General features: G+C 51.1%; 1 protein-coding gene across 3 annotated transcripts in view; it reads right to left on the bottom strand.

Moving 5' to 3' along the window:
- Positions 1–19,339, bottom strand: part of Osbpl10 (oxysterol binding protein like 10) — a 221,606-nt gene that overhangs the window by 5,292 nt on the left and 196,975 nt on the right. For 2 of the 3 annotated variants that reach the window (XM_060385108.1, XM_060385107.1), the window contains 3 exons: positions 10,111–10,591; positions 3,305–3,491; positions 640–822 (listed from right to left, as the gene is read on the bottom strand). In XM_060385108.1, the coding sequence (XP_060241091.1) occupies positions 640–822; positions 3,305–3,491; positions 10,111–10,591 (851 nt within the window). The remainder of the gene's footprint in view (positions 1–639; positions 823–3,304; positions 3,492–10,110; positions 10,592–19,339) is intronic. The other variant, XM_060385109.1, reaches the window with a different exon arrangement.

The following is a 19,339-nucleotide window of genomic DNA, read 5'->3' on the forward strand; positions in this document are numbered from 1 at the left end:
TGCATATTTAATTAATAATTAAATGGATATTTCATAATTTTACTTAACCCTTTTCCAAATATCAAGCAATTATATGGTTTCTCTTTCTTGAACGGCTTTCTCAAAAATAAACTCATGTTTGGCTCTTTTCTGGATTTAATAATTTTCCAGCCAACAAATAGATTCCCCAGAAATAGAATACAAGATTAAAGTGAGCTCGTGTATCTAAATCTAATGGTCCCTAAGCCACATCTGCCTCCACCAAAAGCACAGGATGTGTGGAGTTGACTTCACTACCTGTGTCGGCACTCGATAGTTTAAAAATAACCGTCAAGTATGAAAAAGAAAATTTCCACTGCCTCACTGCACAGCTCTTTCAGTTAGCAGCAGCTCCATGATTAATCTATAATCAACCAATAATACGGCAGTTGGGTGGACAAGCTAGCTCAGGACAGGCAGCACAAATCTGCCAGATTCGGGAAGGGGCATGACAACCGCAAACCAAGTGACAGCTACAGGGTTTGTCCCGAATGGGCAGGGGCAGGTGTGCTGTCAACAGCTGAAGGAAGCACCCTCTGGTCCTTTGCCATTAGCTGCGCTGCTGACGTTTCCTATGAGTCCCTCGGCCAGGGTGCGGGCCACTGAGCGGGGCAGCCGTACCTGGACTCCATGGGCCCCTGCTTCTCCAGAGGTCGAAGCTTCTTTGGATACACAGGCAGGGCGGTCGTGTCGATGACTTTGGTCTCCCCATTGCTGTAGGTGAACTCCAAGGTGCCGTTCCATTCCCCGTGAGCTTTGCAGACGATGGTGTTGGTTGGGTTGTGTTTCACTTCTGCTGTGACCCTGAATGAATCAATGAGTCAAATGAATCAAAAAGGTGAACTCTGCTTCACAGACTTTTAAAGGGTGGTTTAGGGAGAATGGATTGTTCTGCCTGCCGGAAACCCCTGGCACTTAGGAAATAGAGGCAGGGGAATCTGGGCAAGACTAAGGCTAGTTGGGGCTGAGCAGATAGACTATGTATTTAAAAAGAGAACGGGATAGAGAAAGGAAAGGAAAGAAAAGAGAAAAGGGCAAAACCATGGAATAAATCCAAATCAAGTTTGAAGATGGATCAACAGTAAGAGCGGTCAGAGCCTGCTTCTCTGTTCTGATAGATGAGCTCAGCAGTTATATAAGACGCCGTCTGTCACCGGGATGATCCAACACTAAAATACATTCCCTCCTCTCCAAAACAGCATCTCCTAGTGCTACATTTTTACCATGGAAAGAGTGTAGGAAGAACTTTTCCATCCTTAAATAAGGTATTGGTTCTATGCCAAGCATCGTGGTGTATGCCTGTAATGCCAGCATTTGGGGCAGGGGCAGGCAGATTACAAACTGGAGGCCGGCCTAGGCTGTACAGCAACCTGTCTCAAAAAAAAAACAGAAGCTAAAGCAAACAATCCAATCACCACAAAGTCAGCTCTGTGTGGAGATGAGGCCTGGGCTGCTCCCACCACTTCCCAGAGTCCATGCATCTCCCCAGCATCCACACATTCCCAGATGGAGGCCGAGCTAAACTTGCTAGCTCACGGCAGTCCCTGCGGACTCAACGAGCGCTGGATGACCAGCCTCCCGTTATCTTTAAGAGACCATGTGTGGGACCAGGGGGATGGTTCAGCAGGTAAAACCTGAATTAGATTCCCCAGAGCCCATGTGAAGGTGGAAGGAGAGACAACACCACAGAGCTGAACTCTGACCTCCACATGCACACCACCACCCTCCCTACCCCCACACACTTAAGCATGCACACAACGATGAGGCCTGTAGAGACCTGTTGTCCTGGGCATGGTTTGTGAAACCCAGGGCTCTACGTCTGAGTGGAAGAAAACGCCCCTGAAACCAAGCCCTCTGGCCCCAGTGGCCCAGCTTGTGCTGCGTTTCCAGTTTGCATTTCCTATTTTGATTCTTTTAATTACATGAACTGGGGGAGAGGGATGCACACTCTGAGTGTGGGTGCCTGCGGAGATGGGAGGCATCAGAGTGCTTGAAGCTGGTGGTATAGGTGGTTGTGAGCCATCCAGTGTGGGTGCTGGGAACCAACCTCTGGTCCTCTGCAACAACAGTTAGGTATTCTTAACCTCTGAGCCATCTCTTGAGCCTACATGTCCAGTTTTCAAGTATAGGCTTGGAAGCCACCTCCCTTGGCCTAAGAACGATCCAGGTTCCTAGTGGACATGCCTAGTGGTGCAAAGGTCAAGTGGTATGGTGGAAAATGCTGCGCAATAGGCTCTCCATGGGGAACACATGGCTGCAATGCTTTCAAAGATCTATCTATTGTCTTTCAACTGCCAGCTTGACAACTGAATGCTGGGAAGAAAGACACCCAACCAGCATCAGCTCCAGCACACTGCTGAGGGAGTCTGTATGTGCCCCCAAGCCAACACCAGCAAGGCCCTAGAAGCAGCTTGGGGTCCAAGGTCTGCACAGTGGCAGGCATGCCCCAGTCAGGGCCTTCCTCCATGGGTGACCTCTCCTTTAGTTCAAGATCTGGTTTCCCCAGCCTCTAAGGACAGAGACATAGCCTGTGGCTTGGATGCCCAGGACTCCAGGAGCTGAGAAATGGAGACTGCCCCAATGCCTGTGCTTGCAGGGTCTTGCACTATAAAGTGGGAAGTCAAAAGATTGTTTATTCTCTGGGTGACTTCTGCATTACCATAGACCCCCTCCCAATAAATGAGTGAGGGGGGCCCAAAGCCTACCCTATGATGTGGGCAGGGGGGTGGGGAAGAGGTAGGATCTGTTCATTCTATCTTGATGGTTAGGGTTAGGGTTACTGAAATGCCATCTTTTTTCAGGGTAGCACACTAGGGAATTGAACCCATGTCTTTGTGCATGTATGGTAAACACTCTACTGATGAGGTATGGCCCAGCCCTTGGCTTTTAGAGACAGGGTCCTACTGTGTAAACTAAGCTAGCCTGGAGTGTGCTGGGTAGCCCAGGAGCTTCTCTTGGCTCTGCCTCCAGAGGGCTGGGCTTGTGGTGAGTGGCAGTATGCCTGGCTAGGAATCCATCTGTTTGTTTGTTGTGGGTTTTGATTTGGTTTGGTGTTTTTGTTTTGTTTTTTGTTTTTGTTTTTGTTTTTGTTTTTTTTTAGACCACATCTCCTGTATCCCAAGCTAGCTTCGTTTAAGTATCCAAGGATGATCTTGAACTTCAGACTCTCCTGCTTTTGCCTCCTAAGTGCTGGGATTACCGGCGTGCCCACCGTGCCTAGTTTCTTCAAAAAGGTGAGGAGACTCAGACATAAAGAAACACGGCTAGAGTCCTGGCTGCTTCCTACCTGTGGACCTTCCCGCCGTAGAAGGGCTTCGTGTGGAACGTCACGGTGGCAGAGTACCCGGTCTTGGCACAACTGATGCTGACCTTCCCTCCAAGCTCCACCCACGGGACGGTGAGGATGGAGCGGGCATAGGCACTGGGCAGTGTGAAGACATAGTCTTCTCCGTGGTCCAAGAGCCGAAGAACACCTCCAGGAGAGAAGGAGAGTCAGGCCAGCAAGGACAAGCAGAGACCATGGAGGACAGGAGCAGTCAGGCGGGAAACCCATGAGGCTCCTGCAACAATGGCCATGCCCCTCACTTGGACAGAACTCTCTGTTCGTCACCCTGTGTTCTGCGGCCTGCACCATGTGCAACTCTGGAAAATACCATGAGCAGGGTAGACCTGCTCTGTCAGCCAGGTGGGCATTAGTCACAGAGCAAAGACACCCCTGCGAGTGTGACCGAGGCAGTAGCGGAGAGGTGGACAGTGCCAAGGAGGACCCTGTTAGGACAAGTGAACCTAGAAGAGGAATGTGCCTCAAGGAAGGAGCATTTGAGCTAGGTATTAGATGAGACCTGTACATAGAGCTGCATATGCAATTCCCTGTGATGACAAGAAAGACCAGGAAAAGGACCCCTGTGTGGGAAGAGATGGCCTGCAGAGGTATGTAGGCTGAGCAGACCAACATAGGCCAAGGCTCCAGTCTCACTGCAGAGCAGCTGGAGTGAGAGGACCCGATGGACAAGCACCTGGCCTTGCATCTCCCCGCTTCCCACTGCTTCAGAACTGAGGCCAGGGCAGCCACCGCCAAGGGTACCATGAGCCTACATGAATAGCAGCTCTGCTCTGGATATACACAGCTAGAAGGGGTTTGTGATGTTCCTGGTTCCCTGGGGCGCAAGAGTGGAGACTGGGTCCAACAGTGCCCCTGAGGCCCGAGTGCTCACTGGTCACCAGCCTCCTGAGAACTCCTCCATGGTGCCCTCCCAGCTTCACAGCCTCCCAGGGCAGGAGTCATGGTTTCAGGGATGCCATAGATGGAGCCTAAAGGCCAGGGTCAGTCCTCACTTCTCTTCTGAAACAAAGGTCTCAAGCAGAGGGAAGTCGAGGCGAGGGCAGAGGGGAGGGGAGAGAGAATGCACACACTCACATGGGTGTGGTAGGCGGGACACAGAGGTCTGGTACAGACCGTGAGGAAAGAGTCTGATGCTCCATCATCACACCCACCCTACGCTCACATCATCAGCAGGGGCACAAGATGCCTCACTCAGGCCTAATAGAAGAGCCTAAACATCCGTCACAAAGCTTCCTTTTGTGCAAACCTTCCACAAACTGGGCAGCTTGAGGAGACAAGAGGCAAGGGCTAGACCAGAAGGGTGCAAAGGAGAAGTCACAGTGTGTGACAGCCCACATCTGTCATCTAGAGCCTGAGGCAGGAGGACTGAGAGCCAAGGCCTACCTGAGTAATACAGTGAAAACAGCCCCTGTCTCAAAGAAAAAGGAAAAAAGCCACCAGGACGTTCCTGTCACTCCCAGTTCCGATTCTACGTTCCTTGGTTCCTCAACCACCGGCCACCTCTCCAGAGGAGTCTGTCAAGGAAGACGCCCCCAGGAGTCTGGAAGAAGCTGTCAGTCACTTCTAGGCCTCCACGCACACTGCAGGTATTAATGGCTACTCAGTAGACATGAGAGTTAGTTTTCACTGGCCTGACAGATCACACCTCGCAATCTTACCATGTGACCTTTGGTGGGCCCCATCAAACATTCCCCGGTCTCACAAATTACAGTCTGGAAGCAAACGTATAAATTTAGCCTTTCTCAGAAATACAACTTCACTGTCTCCTCCCCTCCATTACAGGAGAACATATCCCGTCAGATGTGGCCTGAGGTGGAATCGCTTGGGAAGGGAGTCTCAGGGAGGAGCTGATTGATGAGGCTGCTCTGAGGGTGTGCCTGGGAGGGGCTTTAATTGGGTCATTTGAGGTGGGAAGGGCTGCCCTGGATGTGAACAGTGCCAGGCCATGGGCTGGGGTCCAAGAAAGAGGAGGAGGAAGTGAGGTGCATTCCAGCATGCACGAGTCTACTGCTCTCTTGTGACGGGGACACAGGGCGACCAGCTCTCTCAAGCTTCTGCTGGGACTCTCCGGCAATGACGTAACCCAACCCAGAACTGACAACCAGGCAAGCTTTCTCCCGTCAGTTGCTCTTGCCCATTTTTACCACCGCATCAGGAAGGGAAGCCAAGACAATAACGGCCTTGCAGATGCTCAGCTTGTCTCCCTGAGGCTGCAACCTCTCCTCAGGGCCTAACCTCCTGTCCCTAACCAGGCCATCTGGGTACTTGCCTGCTTGCTGGAGCCCACACCAAGGTCAGGGCCAGTCAAGTTGCCTGGAGAAGTAAGGCTTTCTAGAGCCCGTTATCAGTAAGGAGGTTATCAGGCCTGTGGCACTGTCTGCATGAAACAGGCAGGAGCCTGGCGGTGCAGAAACACGAATATAAACAGAATCTCTCTTTTAAAAAACAAAACAAAACAAAACCAGCTAAAGAATATATTCCACAGGAAATTTAGAATAAATACTAAAATCAAACAGAATAACCCAAAGGCCATTTTTTCTAATTTTTATCAATGTATCATGCATGCGTGTGTGAGCGTGTGTGGCAGTGGAGAGAGGCCATGCATTGCAACCAGAGGGTAACTTGTGAGAGTCAATTCTCTCCTCTCATCGTGTGGGTCCTAGGAATTAAATTTGGGTTTTCAGGGCTGGCGAGTGCCTTGGCCTACTAAGTCATTTCCTGGGCCCCACGTTTTGTTCTTCAATAAAGACAGAAGGAACTGCTCCTGTTTCTAATACAGATCCAAGGACACAAGTCACTGCAAACATACACCTCCAGGCCTTAGCTGGCCTGACCCTGAGCTTTCCGCTCAACCGCACAGCTGTGGGGACCTACCCGATGGCTTGCTGCCCAGGGTGGCATTCTGGCCTGCATCTGGGGAGAATGCAGAGCTCAGGAGGAGGAGGTTGACTGAAGCAGAGGACAGGTCCAAAAGGAAATGTCTAACCTGACACCTCCTCCAGGACAGGCCTAGGCAGCCCTGGCTTGCCCTGATAGGGGCTAGAAGGTACATGGGACAGCGGCCATTCTTCCCTGCTTAGATCTCCCCTCACATGGTTCTGAACCTGTGACTGTGGGAACTTTCTGGGAAGTGTCTCAGGTTTGGACTGCCCATCCAGACTCAGGGTGTAAGCTCAAGGAGTCCCCAAGCGAGGGAGATCACACAGAGCGCCCACCAGGTCCTGCTTCTTCAGCGGCACTGGCGGTTTTACTCTCCCCAGATCCCACTTGGAGAATTCCCTTGGGCCTGCACTCAGACATCACCACAGACAAAGGCCATCCAGTCACCATGACCTCCGGGCCCGGACACTGTAGTCATAATTTATCTTCTTACAGTTGACCAGCTTGGCCTGCCACAGCCGCCTCTCCACCCATGGGACAGCACCCTTGGTGACGGCCTCTGTGTCTCTGCTAAAGCTTCTGTACCCCACCCTGTGGGAGGACAGCAGGGGCCAGGGTTCCCAGAGCAAGCTCCTTGAGGCCTTTACATTACATAACTGCACCTTGGCCAGGGATCCTCCTGGCAGTGCGTATGGCTCTCCACAGGAGCACCACCCTTAGCCAACGGGGACCCTCCATTCTTCCTCCATTCTTCCTCCATTCCCTCTGCGCTCTGTTCGTAGCTACACATCCTTCCAGCAAAATCCTCCCCGAAAAAAACCAACGAGGGCCGGAAAGGTGGCTTGACAAAGGCGACTGGTGACAACGGGAGAATCGGGAGTTCAGGCCAAGCAACCTATATGACTGGAAAACTGACCCCTGCATGCTGTCCTCTGACTTTCATTTGCTCACTGTGCTGGGCACATATGCATACATGTGCACGCACAATTTTATGCACATACATACATACACATGTATGTATGCGTGTGTGTATAACCTGCCACCTCAGGGAAGAACCAGATGTGGTGGCTAAAGCTTACAACCTAGCACTAGCGATGCTAAGAATGAGAACTACAGGAAATTCAAGGCCAGCCTGGGCTGCACAGTGAGGACCAGGCCAGTCAATACTACAAAAGAAAATCCTCTCTTAGAAAAACCCCCAACATGCAAAACTGAAAACCCGCCTCAGTGACCCTCACCCTCCCACCCACAGGCACATCAGCCCTCCCCACCTTAAAACACAACTGCTCCCTTAAAGACTCCTGGCTGATGACCTGAATTCAATCCCCAGAATCCACATGGTGGGTAGAAAGAGCTGATTCTATCCTTTGAACCTCACGTGTGCATTATATACATACACACGCAAGTATAATTAGATGTAATTACAAAAATTTTAGGGCTGGAGAGATGGCTCAGAGGTTAAGAGCACTGGCTGCTCTTCCAGAGGTCCTGAGTTCAATTCCCAGCCACCACATGGTAGATCACAACCATCTATAGTGAGATCTGATGCCCTCTTCTGGCTGTCAGGTGTACATGCAGACAGAACACTGTATACATAATAAATAATAAATCTTTAAAAATAAATAAATAAAAGTTTTAAAAAAGCTACATAGCAGTAAACCATGCTGAAGGCCTGTGCACGAAATGGCCTATTTCTTTCCCAGATGTAAGCCTACAATTTTTTCCTTTTTTTTGTTTTTTTGTTTTTTGTTTTTTGTTGTTGTTTTGAGACAGGGTTTCTCTGTGTAGCCCTGCCTGGCTCTTAGAATTCACTTTTGTAGACCAGGCTGTCCTTGAACTCAGGGATCTGCCTGCTTCTGCTCCTCACCCCACCCCACCCCCAAATACTGGGACTAAAGGCATACACCGCCATGCATAGCTAACCTACATTTTTTTCAAGACTCTCTCAACACTATAAACCTCTTGTGGAGGCTCAAATAGAAATGGCCCCATAGGCTCATTTATTGGAATGTCTGGTCTCCAGTTGGTGAACTGTTTAGGAAGAATCGGGAGGTTTGGCCTGGGAGGAGGAGGTGCCTCTCTGGGGATTGGCCTGTGAGGTTTCAATAGCCTGTGTTAGTCCTTTCTGCCTTCTACGTTCAGATCAGATGTGAGCTCAGCTACGGCCCCGGCGCCAGGCCTGCCTTCCTGCTGCCATGTTCCCGCCATGAGCACTGACTCACCCTCTGGGGCTGCAAGCAAGCCCCCAGTTAAATGCTTCTTTTTATAAGTTGCCCGGGTCATGGTATCTCTTCACGGCAACAGAGCAGCGACTAAGACAACTACCCAAGGCGCTCCAGGCAATACCCATGACCTCGCTGACCAAAAAGAAGAAAAGGGGACGTTTTTAGTAACTTTCCATGATGTGACTTGAGAAGCCACAAAACCCACACATACAGAGATATGGCTAAGGTCTCTCAGGTCAGCTCGTCCAACAGTGGAGACCCACGTGTGGGCGTGGCTCCTCCTTTTTCTATTATAGTCCTTCTCCCCATGCTTCAATCAATGTTTAAATGTCTTACTAAACTCCAGTCCTGTTTAATATGGGCTGGCCCTGACATTCTTTTCCTCAAAGAATCCTAGTTTCACCTGAGTAGAGGTCTGGAAAGGCTTTTCTCACTCAGGTTGCTGCTGGTGGCACAGAGCTAGGTCTCAGGGCCACCCCCTTGCAAGGCCCACCCACTAGCCAATCGCCAGCCTCCTCCCAGGCCCTTCCTCCTGATCTTTTTCTCTGTAGCTCTCACTTCCCAACACAGAACTCAGACGACCCCTCACTCGTTTCTTTCCCAGTCACAGAAATGCGGAATGCTGCACACTAGGGCATGACGGATTTCTTCTTTGCTTATTTAAGTATCCCCAGATCCCAGGACTTGCCCAGCACCTCTATGTGCTCAATAAAAGTGTGCACAGCAGGGCTGGTGAGAGGGCTCAGCAGGGAAAGGCACTTGCCGCCAACACTGAAGACCTGAGTTTGATTCCCCAGCACCCACATGGTGGAAAGAGGGAGCCACATTCTGTAAGCTGTCATTTCTCCATCTCCCTCCCTCTCTCCCTCACCCCATCCATCCCCCTTTCTCTCCCATTCAGTCTCTTTTTCTGTCACTATACAGAAATATACGCATATATAATACATATATAATAATTTTGAAAGACATAAATGCTCACAGCAAAAGCATCCTTCAATGATGGGATCTGAGAAGGGCTCTCAAGAAGCCAAGAGGCTGAAAGTAAAACTCTGTGGGATTTTGTTTAGTTTTGTTTGTTTTCTGGGATGAGACTTGTAGAGTTTGTAGTCTCAAGTGGATGTGACTCAAAGGGAGTTAAATAAATACTAATGACTTCACAGGACTTGTTGGGTTTCTTCACACAACGAACAAACCACTCACAGGTTCGCTTAGGACGATCAGCCTGTTCTCGGTCCCTGCAGAACCAGAGACTGGCCTTGAGGGGCTCACATGAGCAACTTTTAGCAGGTAACTCTGTTATCCTCATGGTGTGGGAGCCAGAGGGCTGGTGAGGGTCTGCACACTTAGGGCCAGCTCCACCATGACCTCCTCAGGCATGGTCACAGCCTTAGGGCCGGCCCTTCCATCCGTGGACCAAATGAGGAAGAGTGTGTGCAACAGCACCGTCTGAGCTAGATGCTGCGACCCCTCCCGTCCATCTGGCACCTGGGACCACTGGGAAATCAGCCCACCCAGTCCAACCTCTGTCCCTCTTTCCTACCCACCCACCCCCATTTACAAAGAAAATCTATGCACAAGAGCGCCCACCACTCATCTCAGTGCAAGGGACCGTGGGCGAGACACCGGCTCCCCACGTCAGCTTACCTTCCCCTATCATAGAGACCCCCACGGACATGCCCATGAACTTGCTTTTGGTCCATACATGAGTGTTGACACACAGTCTCTTCTCCTTGCACTCACAGTAGAAGCAGGAGATGGGCGGGTGGTGAGACACCTGCTCAGCCACAAACCTGAGTTTATAGCTCTGAGAGGGGTCGTCGGCCACTGGGTGCTCATGACAGCTGAGGGGAGAGTTGGAGGAAGTCCACTTCGACTTGACTCTGTCCTTGGGGACCTCCCAGGAGCAGTGAAAGGTCTCGCCGATGATGGGGTTGTAGGGCTTCTTGGCCAGGGTGCCTTTGCGGCCCTCGTGGAAGGCCGTGAGGTAATACTCCACGAAGCTAATGACTCTCTCCTCGGGCGTCGCCCCGCCCGTGATGGCCAGCAGCAAGTCGGGGTGTGCCATAAAGTCTGCGTACATCTCCAGCAAGGACCGCTTCTCCAGGATGAACGTGGGAAGAACCACCTGCACCAGAGGACACAAGGCAACAGGGCGCGTGAGTGCCCGGCCGCAGCCACGCACAGGGTGAGCTCCAGAGGCCCAGGCCAGGCGAGACCCTCGACAGGGACAAGCCGAAGGGGTCAGGGGACAGCGGCAGCTTTGTGCACACCAATGTTCTGAGTGACTTTCTTTACTCACTTGAGTCAATACAAGAGCACAGGCCCACTCATTCCTTCCCCCAGCCCGCTCCCTCGAACACACATCCCGTAGACAAGCGTCCCTCGCTCTGTCCCTGTCACTGTGAAGAGTCTAGAGAGACATTTTTTAGCTAGTACGTTTTTATTATCTGTTGATCACTGAGGGGCACACTGGCTTCAAGGCACCTGTGGCAGCCCACAGGCCTGGACTCCTTCCGCCACGGGGGACCTGGAGTGTTAACTCACTCATACTCTCAGGCTTTGCTCAAGAACCGTTACTTGTTGAGCCATCTTTTTAGCCCAAAGAGGCTTTTCTTACCCCGCCCGCCTGCCCCAGTGACAGGAGGATTCCCTGTGCTTCCTCAGAAAAGAGCTGCTGTGTCGTGTTGGCCCTGGAGGCCAGGCAGACAGGGTATCACCAGTACGAGGGGATAGTACTAGAGTGGGACATGCATCCAACACAATTCAGCGGGGGTGAGGGAGCCTAGAGATGAGGCCCATTTGCTAACAAGTGCCACAGAGGGGAAGAGGAATAGCACAACTGCTTCTGGAGCTGCCGCCAAGAGCAGGGCCTCCGGGAACCAGGATATGCCGCAAGGAAGGAAGAGGGACTTAACTCACAGCTCTGTCTGGGTCTGCTACCAACTGTGACTGAGAGAGGGCATGAGTGGGAAGGACAAAGGGAACCAGGCTGGTCCGGAGGAAAGCCAGCGGTGGCTCCAGGCCTGTACAACTCCAAGCTCCCACAACCCAGTGACCGGGTCACCTGGGCCAGGGATGCAGACAGCTGTGCTATATTGCTGTCACTTCCCGGGGCCTGTAGGGTCCCCACAAAGCAACTACTCCCTGTCAGGCATTAGGGTCTGCCTGCCCAGCTGTGAAGGGTACTGCTTCCTCCACCCAGGATGACCTGGAGGCAGGAGAGAGAACAGACATGGAAGAAAAGGAGGCCCTCACTGTGGAGTCTGCTTGGAGCCTCTCTGCAGCTGAGAACTAGGACTCCAGGAGCACAGTTCCCATACCGGCTGTCAGCACCGAGGCAGGAAGCCAGGCTAAGGGCCCCAATGTGCGGCCGAGGGCAGAGCCTCACTCCTCTTCCACATGTTTCCTGAGACCCTCACGAACGTAATTATTAACTTTACACACATTGAGGATGTCATGACTTCCAGCATCCCTGTGAGCTACACCTTTACCTTGTTAGTTCCAGCTTTGCCTCAACCCTCCCCCAACCCCATTGCCACACTCGATAGATTCCTTGCAACCCTCTGAAAATAACAACTTAAAAAAAAAAAAATCCCCCAAGTTGGGCTGGAGAGATGGCTCAGCAGGTTCCGGCACTTGCGGCCAGGCTCATCTCCCCGAGTTCAGACCCTGGTACCTACACGGTGGAAGGCAAAAGCCACCTCTCAAAAGCTGTTCCTTGATTTGACACATGCAGCAGGACATACCTCTGTGCCCAGCAAAACAAGTAAACGCGATAATGTTTTTCATCCCAAAGTCCTAGCTATGTCCTAGCTATGTGACCACTTGTGAAGGAAGTGATGTGTGGGTCTTCCTTGGAAAGTTCACACCCAGTCTGTCATGTCTTATTCACTCTCCGAGGAGCCTCTCTTTCTTTTAAACCCCAGTGCTTAGAATCTATATTAAAATATTTTAATAAACTCCCAGTCTGTTCCGTGATGGCTCTTCCTGAAATTCCTTTCTGTGAGGAAGTCACAGAGCTGGCTTCACCTGATTTGAGGCCCCTTAAGTGATTAAGGAATCGCTCTGTGGGTGGCTACAAACAACAGTGTGGAGCCATGCCTCTCTGCTACCGCCAGCCTTGTTTTGCTCCTTTCCTCGTAGATTCATGATGTTACAAAGCTAGCAGGCCACCAGAGTTATACAAGGACTCATCTTGAATATCATCCAGGCTTTCAGATCTATAACTATGGCTCTATGCTAGGCCTTTTAAAAAAGTAATTTTATGTTTAATTTTGTGTGTGTGTGTGTGTGTGTGTGTGTGTGTGTGTGTGTGTGTGTGTGTGCAGGTTTCTGGGGAAGCCAGCAGGGGGTGTCAGATCCCCTGGAGTGGGTTAATAAAAGGGGCTGTGAGCCACCAGGGTGCTGGGAACTGGACTCTGGTCCTAGGGTCCTCAACCCTGAGGCTCTTAACAGCTGAGCCATACAGTCAGGCCTGCCCACTGGGCTTTCTAAAAACTCCTTGCAAGTGATTTGGGTACAAAAGAAAAGATGTCCAGGAGAGAGAAAGCAGGCAGACATGTCTTCAAGGCGTAGTTGTTTCAGAGGAAATCAGAGAAAGCCAACCCCACTAGGGAAGCCCGGCTTAGCAGACAGCTCTTAATATTATTTATCTGTCATTAAAAGCCATGTAAAAAGCAGCCGCAAGATATAAAATCAAGCACAGAACACAATCCAAGTAAATCCATTCAAAGCCTCGGAATGTTAGCTTGTCTCTAGATGATAAAAGGCTGATTTGCATTTTTGTATCTTTCTGCTTTCCTCAATCAAATGCAGGAATAGTCATCAAATGACAACTATGCAAATCAACGCAGACTTCCTAACTTTCTTTTAGCCACAATAGGACTGAACTGAGAATCTGGCTGTCATACGATCCCTCTGGGACAGCACCTCCCTCAGGCTGCATGTGTCTGGGAGTCAGGTGAGGTCTGCTGAGCTCTGTGGGACCAGGCTGTGCCACTCACCCGCCGAACAAGAAAATAAAACCATGCCCGCAAATGTCCCCAACACCCCCATCCCCTCCTCCCCCTCCCCTCAGTCACTCATGGTCCATCTTCACTGTCCATTTGAATTAATTTAAGAATCACTCAGGATACACACCTCTAGATACTTCCCTTTGTATACTAGATATTCTGTGAGGGAGTTCCAAAAGCACTTAACAGGAGAGGGAAGAGCCATGTTGCTGTTAAGTGTCAGGACCCCACGGGCTCGGCTTGCTGAGGCATGTGGCCAGCTGCCTCTTGCCTTCCCCAGTGATACGCCTTAAGGCTTTTTAAAACCAGGAGCCCAAACTTCCTGTGCTCTTCTTGTCAGGATCACAGCAGCAAGGACCCCACCACATAGCCATTCAAGCTGCAGGTTTCAGCATCCGGAACCCTCAAGGAGGCAAGTCCAGGAGAAAGGGAAACAGCCGGGCATGTCCCATAGAGACACAGGCAGCCACAGCAGTACTGCAGAGTCAGGCTGAGGCTCAGGGTCTGACTCCTGAGTATCTCCTGACTCGGCTCCATCTTCTCCCTCCACAGGATGGCTTAGCACACTTCCACAATGGCCCAGTGATTCCGTGGCTGCATCTGAGCCTGACACTGCCGTGACAGAACCAGCTGCAGTGTTTCCCCCTCTGATGCTGATAATTTTTGTTCACTTGAGATCCGACACAGGTGCCCTTCACACATGCTGGCGGAGTGCTTTGCCACCACAACAAACACCTAACTTTTTGTTTCCGATTTTTTTTTCCTTTCATTCTTTTTCTCATTCTCTTCCTTCTCTCCTCCACACCTTTTTTTAAGCATCCATTAAAGCAAACCTTAAACTTGAATCTTCCTGTCTCGGCTTCCCAATCAACCCACTAGGATCATATAGTAACATACTTTTTTTTTTTTTTAAAAGAAGATTTTGGGCCTCTAGGGACTGGGAACGTAGTTCAGTTAGCAGTGTGCTTGCCATGCAGACACCCAGAAAGAGCTCAACCCCCCGAGCCCTGCATAAACTAGGCATGGTGGCACCTACTTATGGGTAGGTACTTCCAGCACTCAGGAAGTAGAGGCAGAAGATTGGATGCTCAAGGTCATCCTTAGCTACACAGTGGTTTGAGGCTAGCCTGGGCTATATGTGATCATGGTGGGGGGAGATATATAGAAGAGCAGAGGAGACAAGACAGAGAGGATGGAGGGAAGTGATGGAGAGGGAAGAGGAGGGGAAGAGAAGGAGAGAGGAGGAAAGAAAGCAAGGCAGATCACAGGGAAGCTATTGGGATGAGTCTGGAAATTTTCTCCATGGGCTACATACGAATCTCCAGGTTACATTTCCTGCCCAGGAGGAATGCCTTTGCTCTTTGGAGAAACAGGCTAGAAAGGTGGATGGAAGGCGACCTGCAATGTGCTTCAGAATGGTTCATCAATCAGCCAGCACACACACACACACACACACACACACACACACACACGCATGGACGCGCTTGCACACATGTGTACACATGGATGCACACAAGCACATACAAAAGTGATGCCGTGGAAGAGGAGACAGACAGCTGCTCACGCCAGAAAAGACACGGGAGGAGAGGGGAGGGTAGCGTGGTCGGCAGAGGGAAGAAGTGAGGCCGAGTACCAGGCATTCGCAGTGGGCAATGACCTTACACCTTCACTGGAGACCAGCGGTTCTCAACCCTCCTCACGTCATGACCCTTCCCTACGGCTCCTCCGGTTGTGGTGACCCCCAGCCACAAAATGATTTTTTGTCGCTACTTCATAACTAATTTTGTTCCTGGTATGAATTGTAATGTAAACATCTGTGTTTTCCGATGGACTTAGGTGACCCCTGTGAAAGGGTTGTTCGACCCCAAAGAGGGGGTCACGACCCACAGGTTGAGAACTGCTGCTGTAGATCAAAGCACGCTCAGATCTAAAGAGGAAAAAAAGCTTCCCTGAGAATGGGGATGCCACAGAGAAGGTGGCCGTTTTCACACACCCGCTCCATCCTGCAGGCTTGCTGTGATTCCTGTCTAGCAGGAGAGGAAGGAGGGGCTTATTCTGGCTCACAGTTCTGGAGGCACAGTCCTTATGACAAGGAAAGCACCGTGGCAGAAGGAACAGGTGGCTGGTCACGCTGCGTCCAGTCAGGACACAGGGCCATGAAGGAATGCTCCTCTCACTTCCTCCTTCCAGTGTAGTCAGGGACGCCCAGGGAGTGGGGCCACCACAATCAGGGCAGGTCTTCCCCCTCAAGCCACCCAGCCTGGGTGATCCTTCACAGACATGCAGAGGTTGGTTTCCATGGCGACTCGAGATCCTGTCTTGTTGGCAGTTATCAGGGATTCGGGTTCACAGCCATCACCAAGCCCAACCTCCCAGGGCTGCGTCCTCTCAGACGCTGCCACTGTGGCTCTGTCGCTCATCTTTCATTAGGGAACCAGGATTTGAGAAGACCCACCACCAGACTGGCTTCCAATACCAGAACCTTCCAGCCAAGACCGGCAGCTTCTCACCCAGCAGTTGAAAAGGAGCAGCTTTTCACCCTGCTCCTTCTTTCATACAGCCTCCTTTCGGGGGCAGAAGGCCTCTTCTTCTTCTTCTTCTTCTTCTTCTCGGTGCATTTCTAAATACGTCAGCTCATCAACTGCTTCTTGCAGAACAGACGCAGATATGGAGCCAAGAAGTGCTGAGCACTAATTGGGCTGTCTGCCCCGACAAGGAATGAGTGATGGCCCAGCTGTTTAGACTGATGGCGACCAAGTGGTCCGGCGTGGTGGCTGGAGATTTATCGAGCCATCAATAAGGGCTGCCTTTCCTCCCATTAACATAATTAAGACAATGGACTACTTTGGGGGAAGTTAAAAATAAATAAATAAAGGAGAGCGAGGCTAGGGATTAGGATCCAGAGGGCAATTAATTACATTGACAGTTGTGCCAATCATCAGAAGTGAGTAGCCGCTCTTTAGTTTGGGCGGTTAGAAATCTGACATAAACCATCACTCAGCCAGGAAGGCAGAGGACAACCAGAAAGAGCAATATAATCCCCTCACCTCTCAAGCAGGGCGTGCACCAGACTCCTGAGAAAGATGCTGGAAACTGGTGCATTTTTTCCCCCTCAAAGACCCATTAGCTAACAACCTCAGGAGCCGTGTGCCTGATGCTCCATTTCCAGACCTGAGAAAACACCCAGGACAAGCCAAGGGGCCAAGCCAAGGGGCCAGGCCAAGGTTCATCCGGGATTTCAGAAACCAGGGGCTTAAAGAATAAGCACTCTTTCCTCCCTTCTTCTTTTACTTCTGTATGTGTAGTTTGCATGTATGTGCAGAAGCACACATGCATATGAGTGATATGCACACATGTGCAGGTGGAAGCCGGGCGACAACTCCGGGCATCTCTCCACCAGCACCTGCCACTCTCGTTTTTTCTGACACAGGCTTTCTCACTAGAATTGACCAAGCAAGCTAGGCTGCCTGGCTTGCCGCCCTGGGGCTCCCCTCTGCCTGCCCAGCACTGTGTGTGTAATATTTTAATTAAATACATGTTTAATATTTATTTGACATGTTTATATATATGTATATCTATACATACATAATATTTTAATTAAATATATATTTAATATCGATTTAACATGTTTATATATGTATATATACACATACATGTATGTGTGTGTGTGTGCCACCTCCCAGCCTCTCCCTGTTCCTTTACTTACCCAAAAGAGCTGGTCTGATTTCCTGAAGGAAACTCCTTCACCCATCTTATGGTGCCCAGACTATTGCAAAATGCATTCAACACAATATTTCGTTGGATGGAAGAAATTTGAAATTAATTTTCCTCCTCCTTCCAGGCAACCAAGCGGGTATTAGATAAAGGTGATGTCTGCAGTTTCAGGATTAGGCTATGCCTCTGGAAATGAAATCACAAGCTAATGAAATCGCAATGCAAACCTCACAGCTCCAGACGCGAGCCGTTCGCAGAGAGGCCCCCAGATGGTCAGCTGAGCAGCCGCTGGCTCCCGCCAGGCTTCAGCGTCCTTCCGGGTTCCATCGGAGCAATTTCAATTTCTTGCTCTCTGCTATCAGCCCTGCACTTTTCGAGCGTCTGAAAAGTGTGATCCGCCCTGAGAACACTGTGCACTGTGACCCTGCACGAGAGTACTCAAAGAGCGCTGCCGTACGCTGAGATTTTCTGTCAGAGTTCAAGTGTTGGAAACGCTCACCGCCTGACCCACTAAATTGGTTTTACAACCCACTGGTAGGTTGAGACCCACCATTTGGAAACGCTGAGATTTCAGATGGTACTTGGGGACCTTGCCACCTACCCGCCCTCCGCATTAACTGGAGCACCGTCTCAGAGTCTTAAAGATAGGCAGCTATTTAAAAAGCAAGCATTTTCTAGCAGATTTATTCAGCAACAAGGCCGAAATGAGGGTGGGAGGACCCTCTACGCATTCATGGGCAGGGATCAGCTGTGCGTTGCATGGGAAGGAAGCAATGGGGACCTTTGGGGTGCTCAGCGTGGCTCCCACTTAGAGCAGCGTGCCCAAGGTGTCCGGCACACTTATACCAAAACCCCTGGGAAGGTTTCAGGGCCGCTTTCTGAGCTGGGGAGGTAGCTCCTCAGGAGAATCCTTCCTAACCATACACAAAGCCCGGGGTTCGGTTCGAGCCCCATAAACTGCATAAACCAGGAGTGGCCACACGCCTGTAATTCCCACACGCAGGACTTGTTGCTGGGGATGTCGAAAATCGAAAGTTACCCTCAGCTCCAGAGAGCCCCAGCCCGAGACACATTAGATCCTGCTTCTAGACAACAAAACAGCTCCAGATGTGGTGGCAAACACTTGGAAGAGGGCTGAGAGATGAGGTTCTGGAGTCAAGGTCACCGTCAGCTATGCGGCAAGTTCAAAGGCAGCCTGGGCTACAGTGAGACCTCATCTCAATAAATAAAACCCCACAGCATTAGAAAGAGAACCCTGGCTGGTCCTACCCTCTGCAGGCCACCCTGCCTCTCTCTGCTCACTATTCTCCAGCCACACCTCAGAGCCCAGCGGCACACTTGTGGCATTTTATAAAGAATGGCGACACAATCGCTCGGTGTCCGGCTCTGCATGCCACCTCCCGTCCCCACGACGCTTCCGGAGCGGCACTACGATCAGGGGCACCACAACACATCGACCACACTGTAAAGTGCATGAACTCCTCAAATCCTTGTGACTCCAGGCAACGTTCGGCTGGCCTGCGGAGCCGCCTTCCGCTTGCCTCCAGACTGCTGAGGTGAGGGGCGAGGTGACAGAACAGGAGGGGCTGGGCCACTCGGGAAGAACTCGGGGTGCCGCAAGGCCCTGACTCTCACCGCCTGCCACTGGGTTTGGGGTCACCAGCAAAGCCCGCACCCCTTACAGACTGGCTGTGGGGCCTGCAGGCTGGGCGGGCTCAGTGGCCTTGCTCCTGGCTCCTTCCTCCTTCTGGGTCTTCTCACCATGGCTGCGGTGTCACAATGACCTCTGCAGGCTGCTCTGATCTCTAGGGCACCCCCGCAAAGCTACCATTCATCTCCAGTCCCGGCAAGCAGCAAACACACACTAGCTCCAGGGAGCCGAACGAGGCCCCTTTCTGGATGGCCTCCCCGGCGGACACGCACCTACAGCTCCACTGCTGCATAACTGGCTTGAGCCGAGGATTTGAGACCAGACTTGGTCAAAGTCCTGACTCAGAATACGGAGAAGAAAACAGAAAGAAAGAAGGGAGAGGGGGAAAGAAAGAAAGAACGAACGAAGGCCAAAAGTGGTGGCATTCACCGAAAATCCCAGCTCTCAGGAGGCGGACCAAGCAGGAAGGTTGGGAGTTCAAGGCCAGCCCTGGATA

Source organism: Meriones unguiculatus, chromosome 6, assembly GCF_030254825.1.
Source record: "Meriones unguiculatus strain TT.TT164.6M chromosome 6, Bangor_MerUng_6.1, whole genome shotgun sequence".
Lineage (NCBI taxonomy): Eukaryota > Metazoa > Chordata > Mammalia > Rodentia > Muridae > Meriones > Meriones unguiculatus.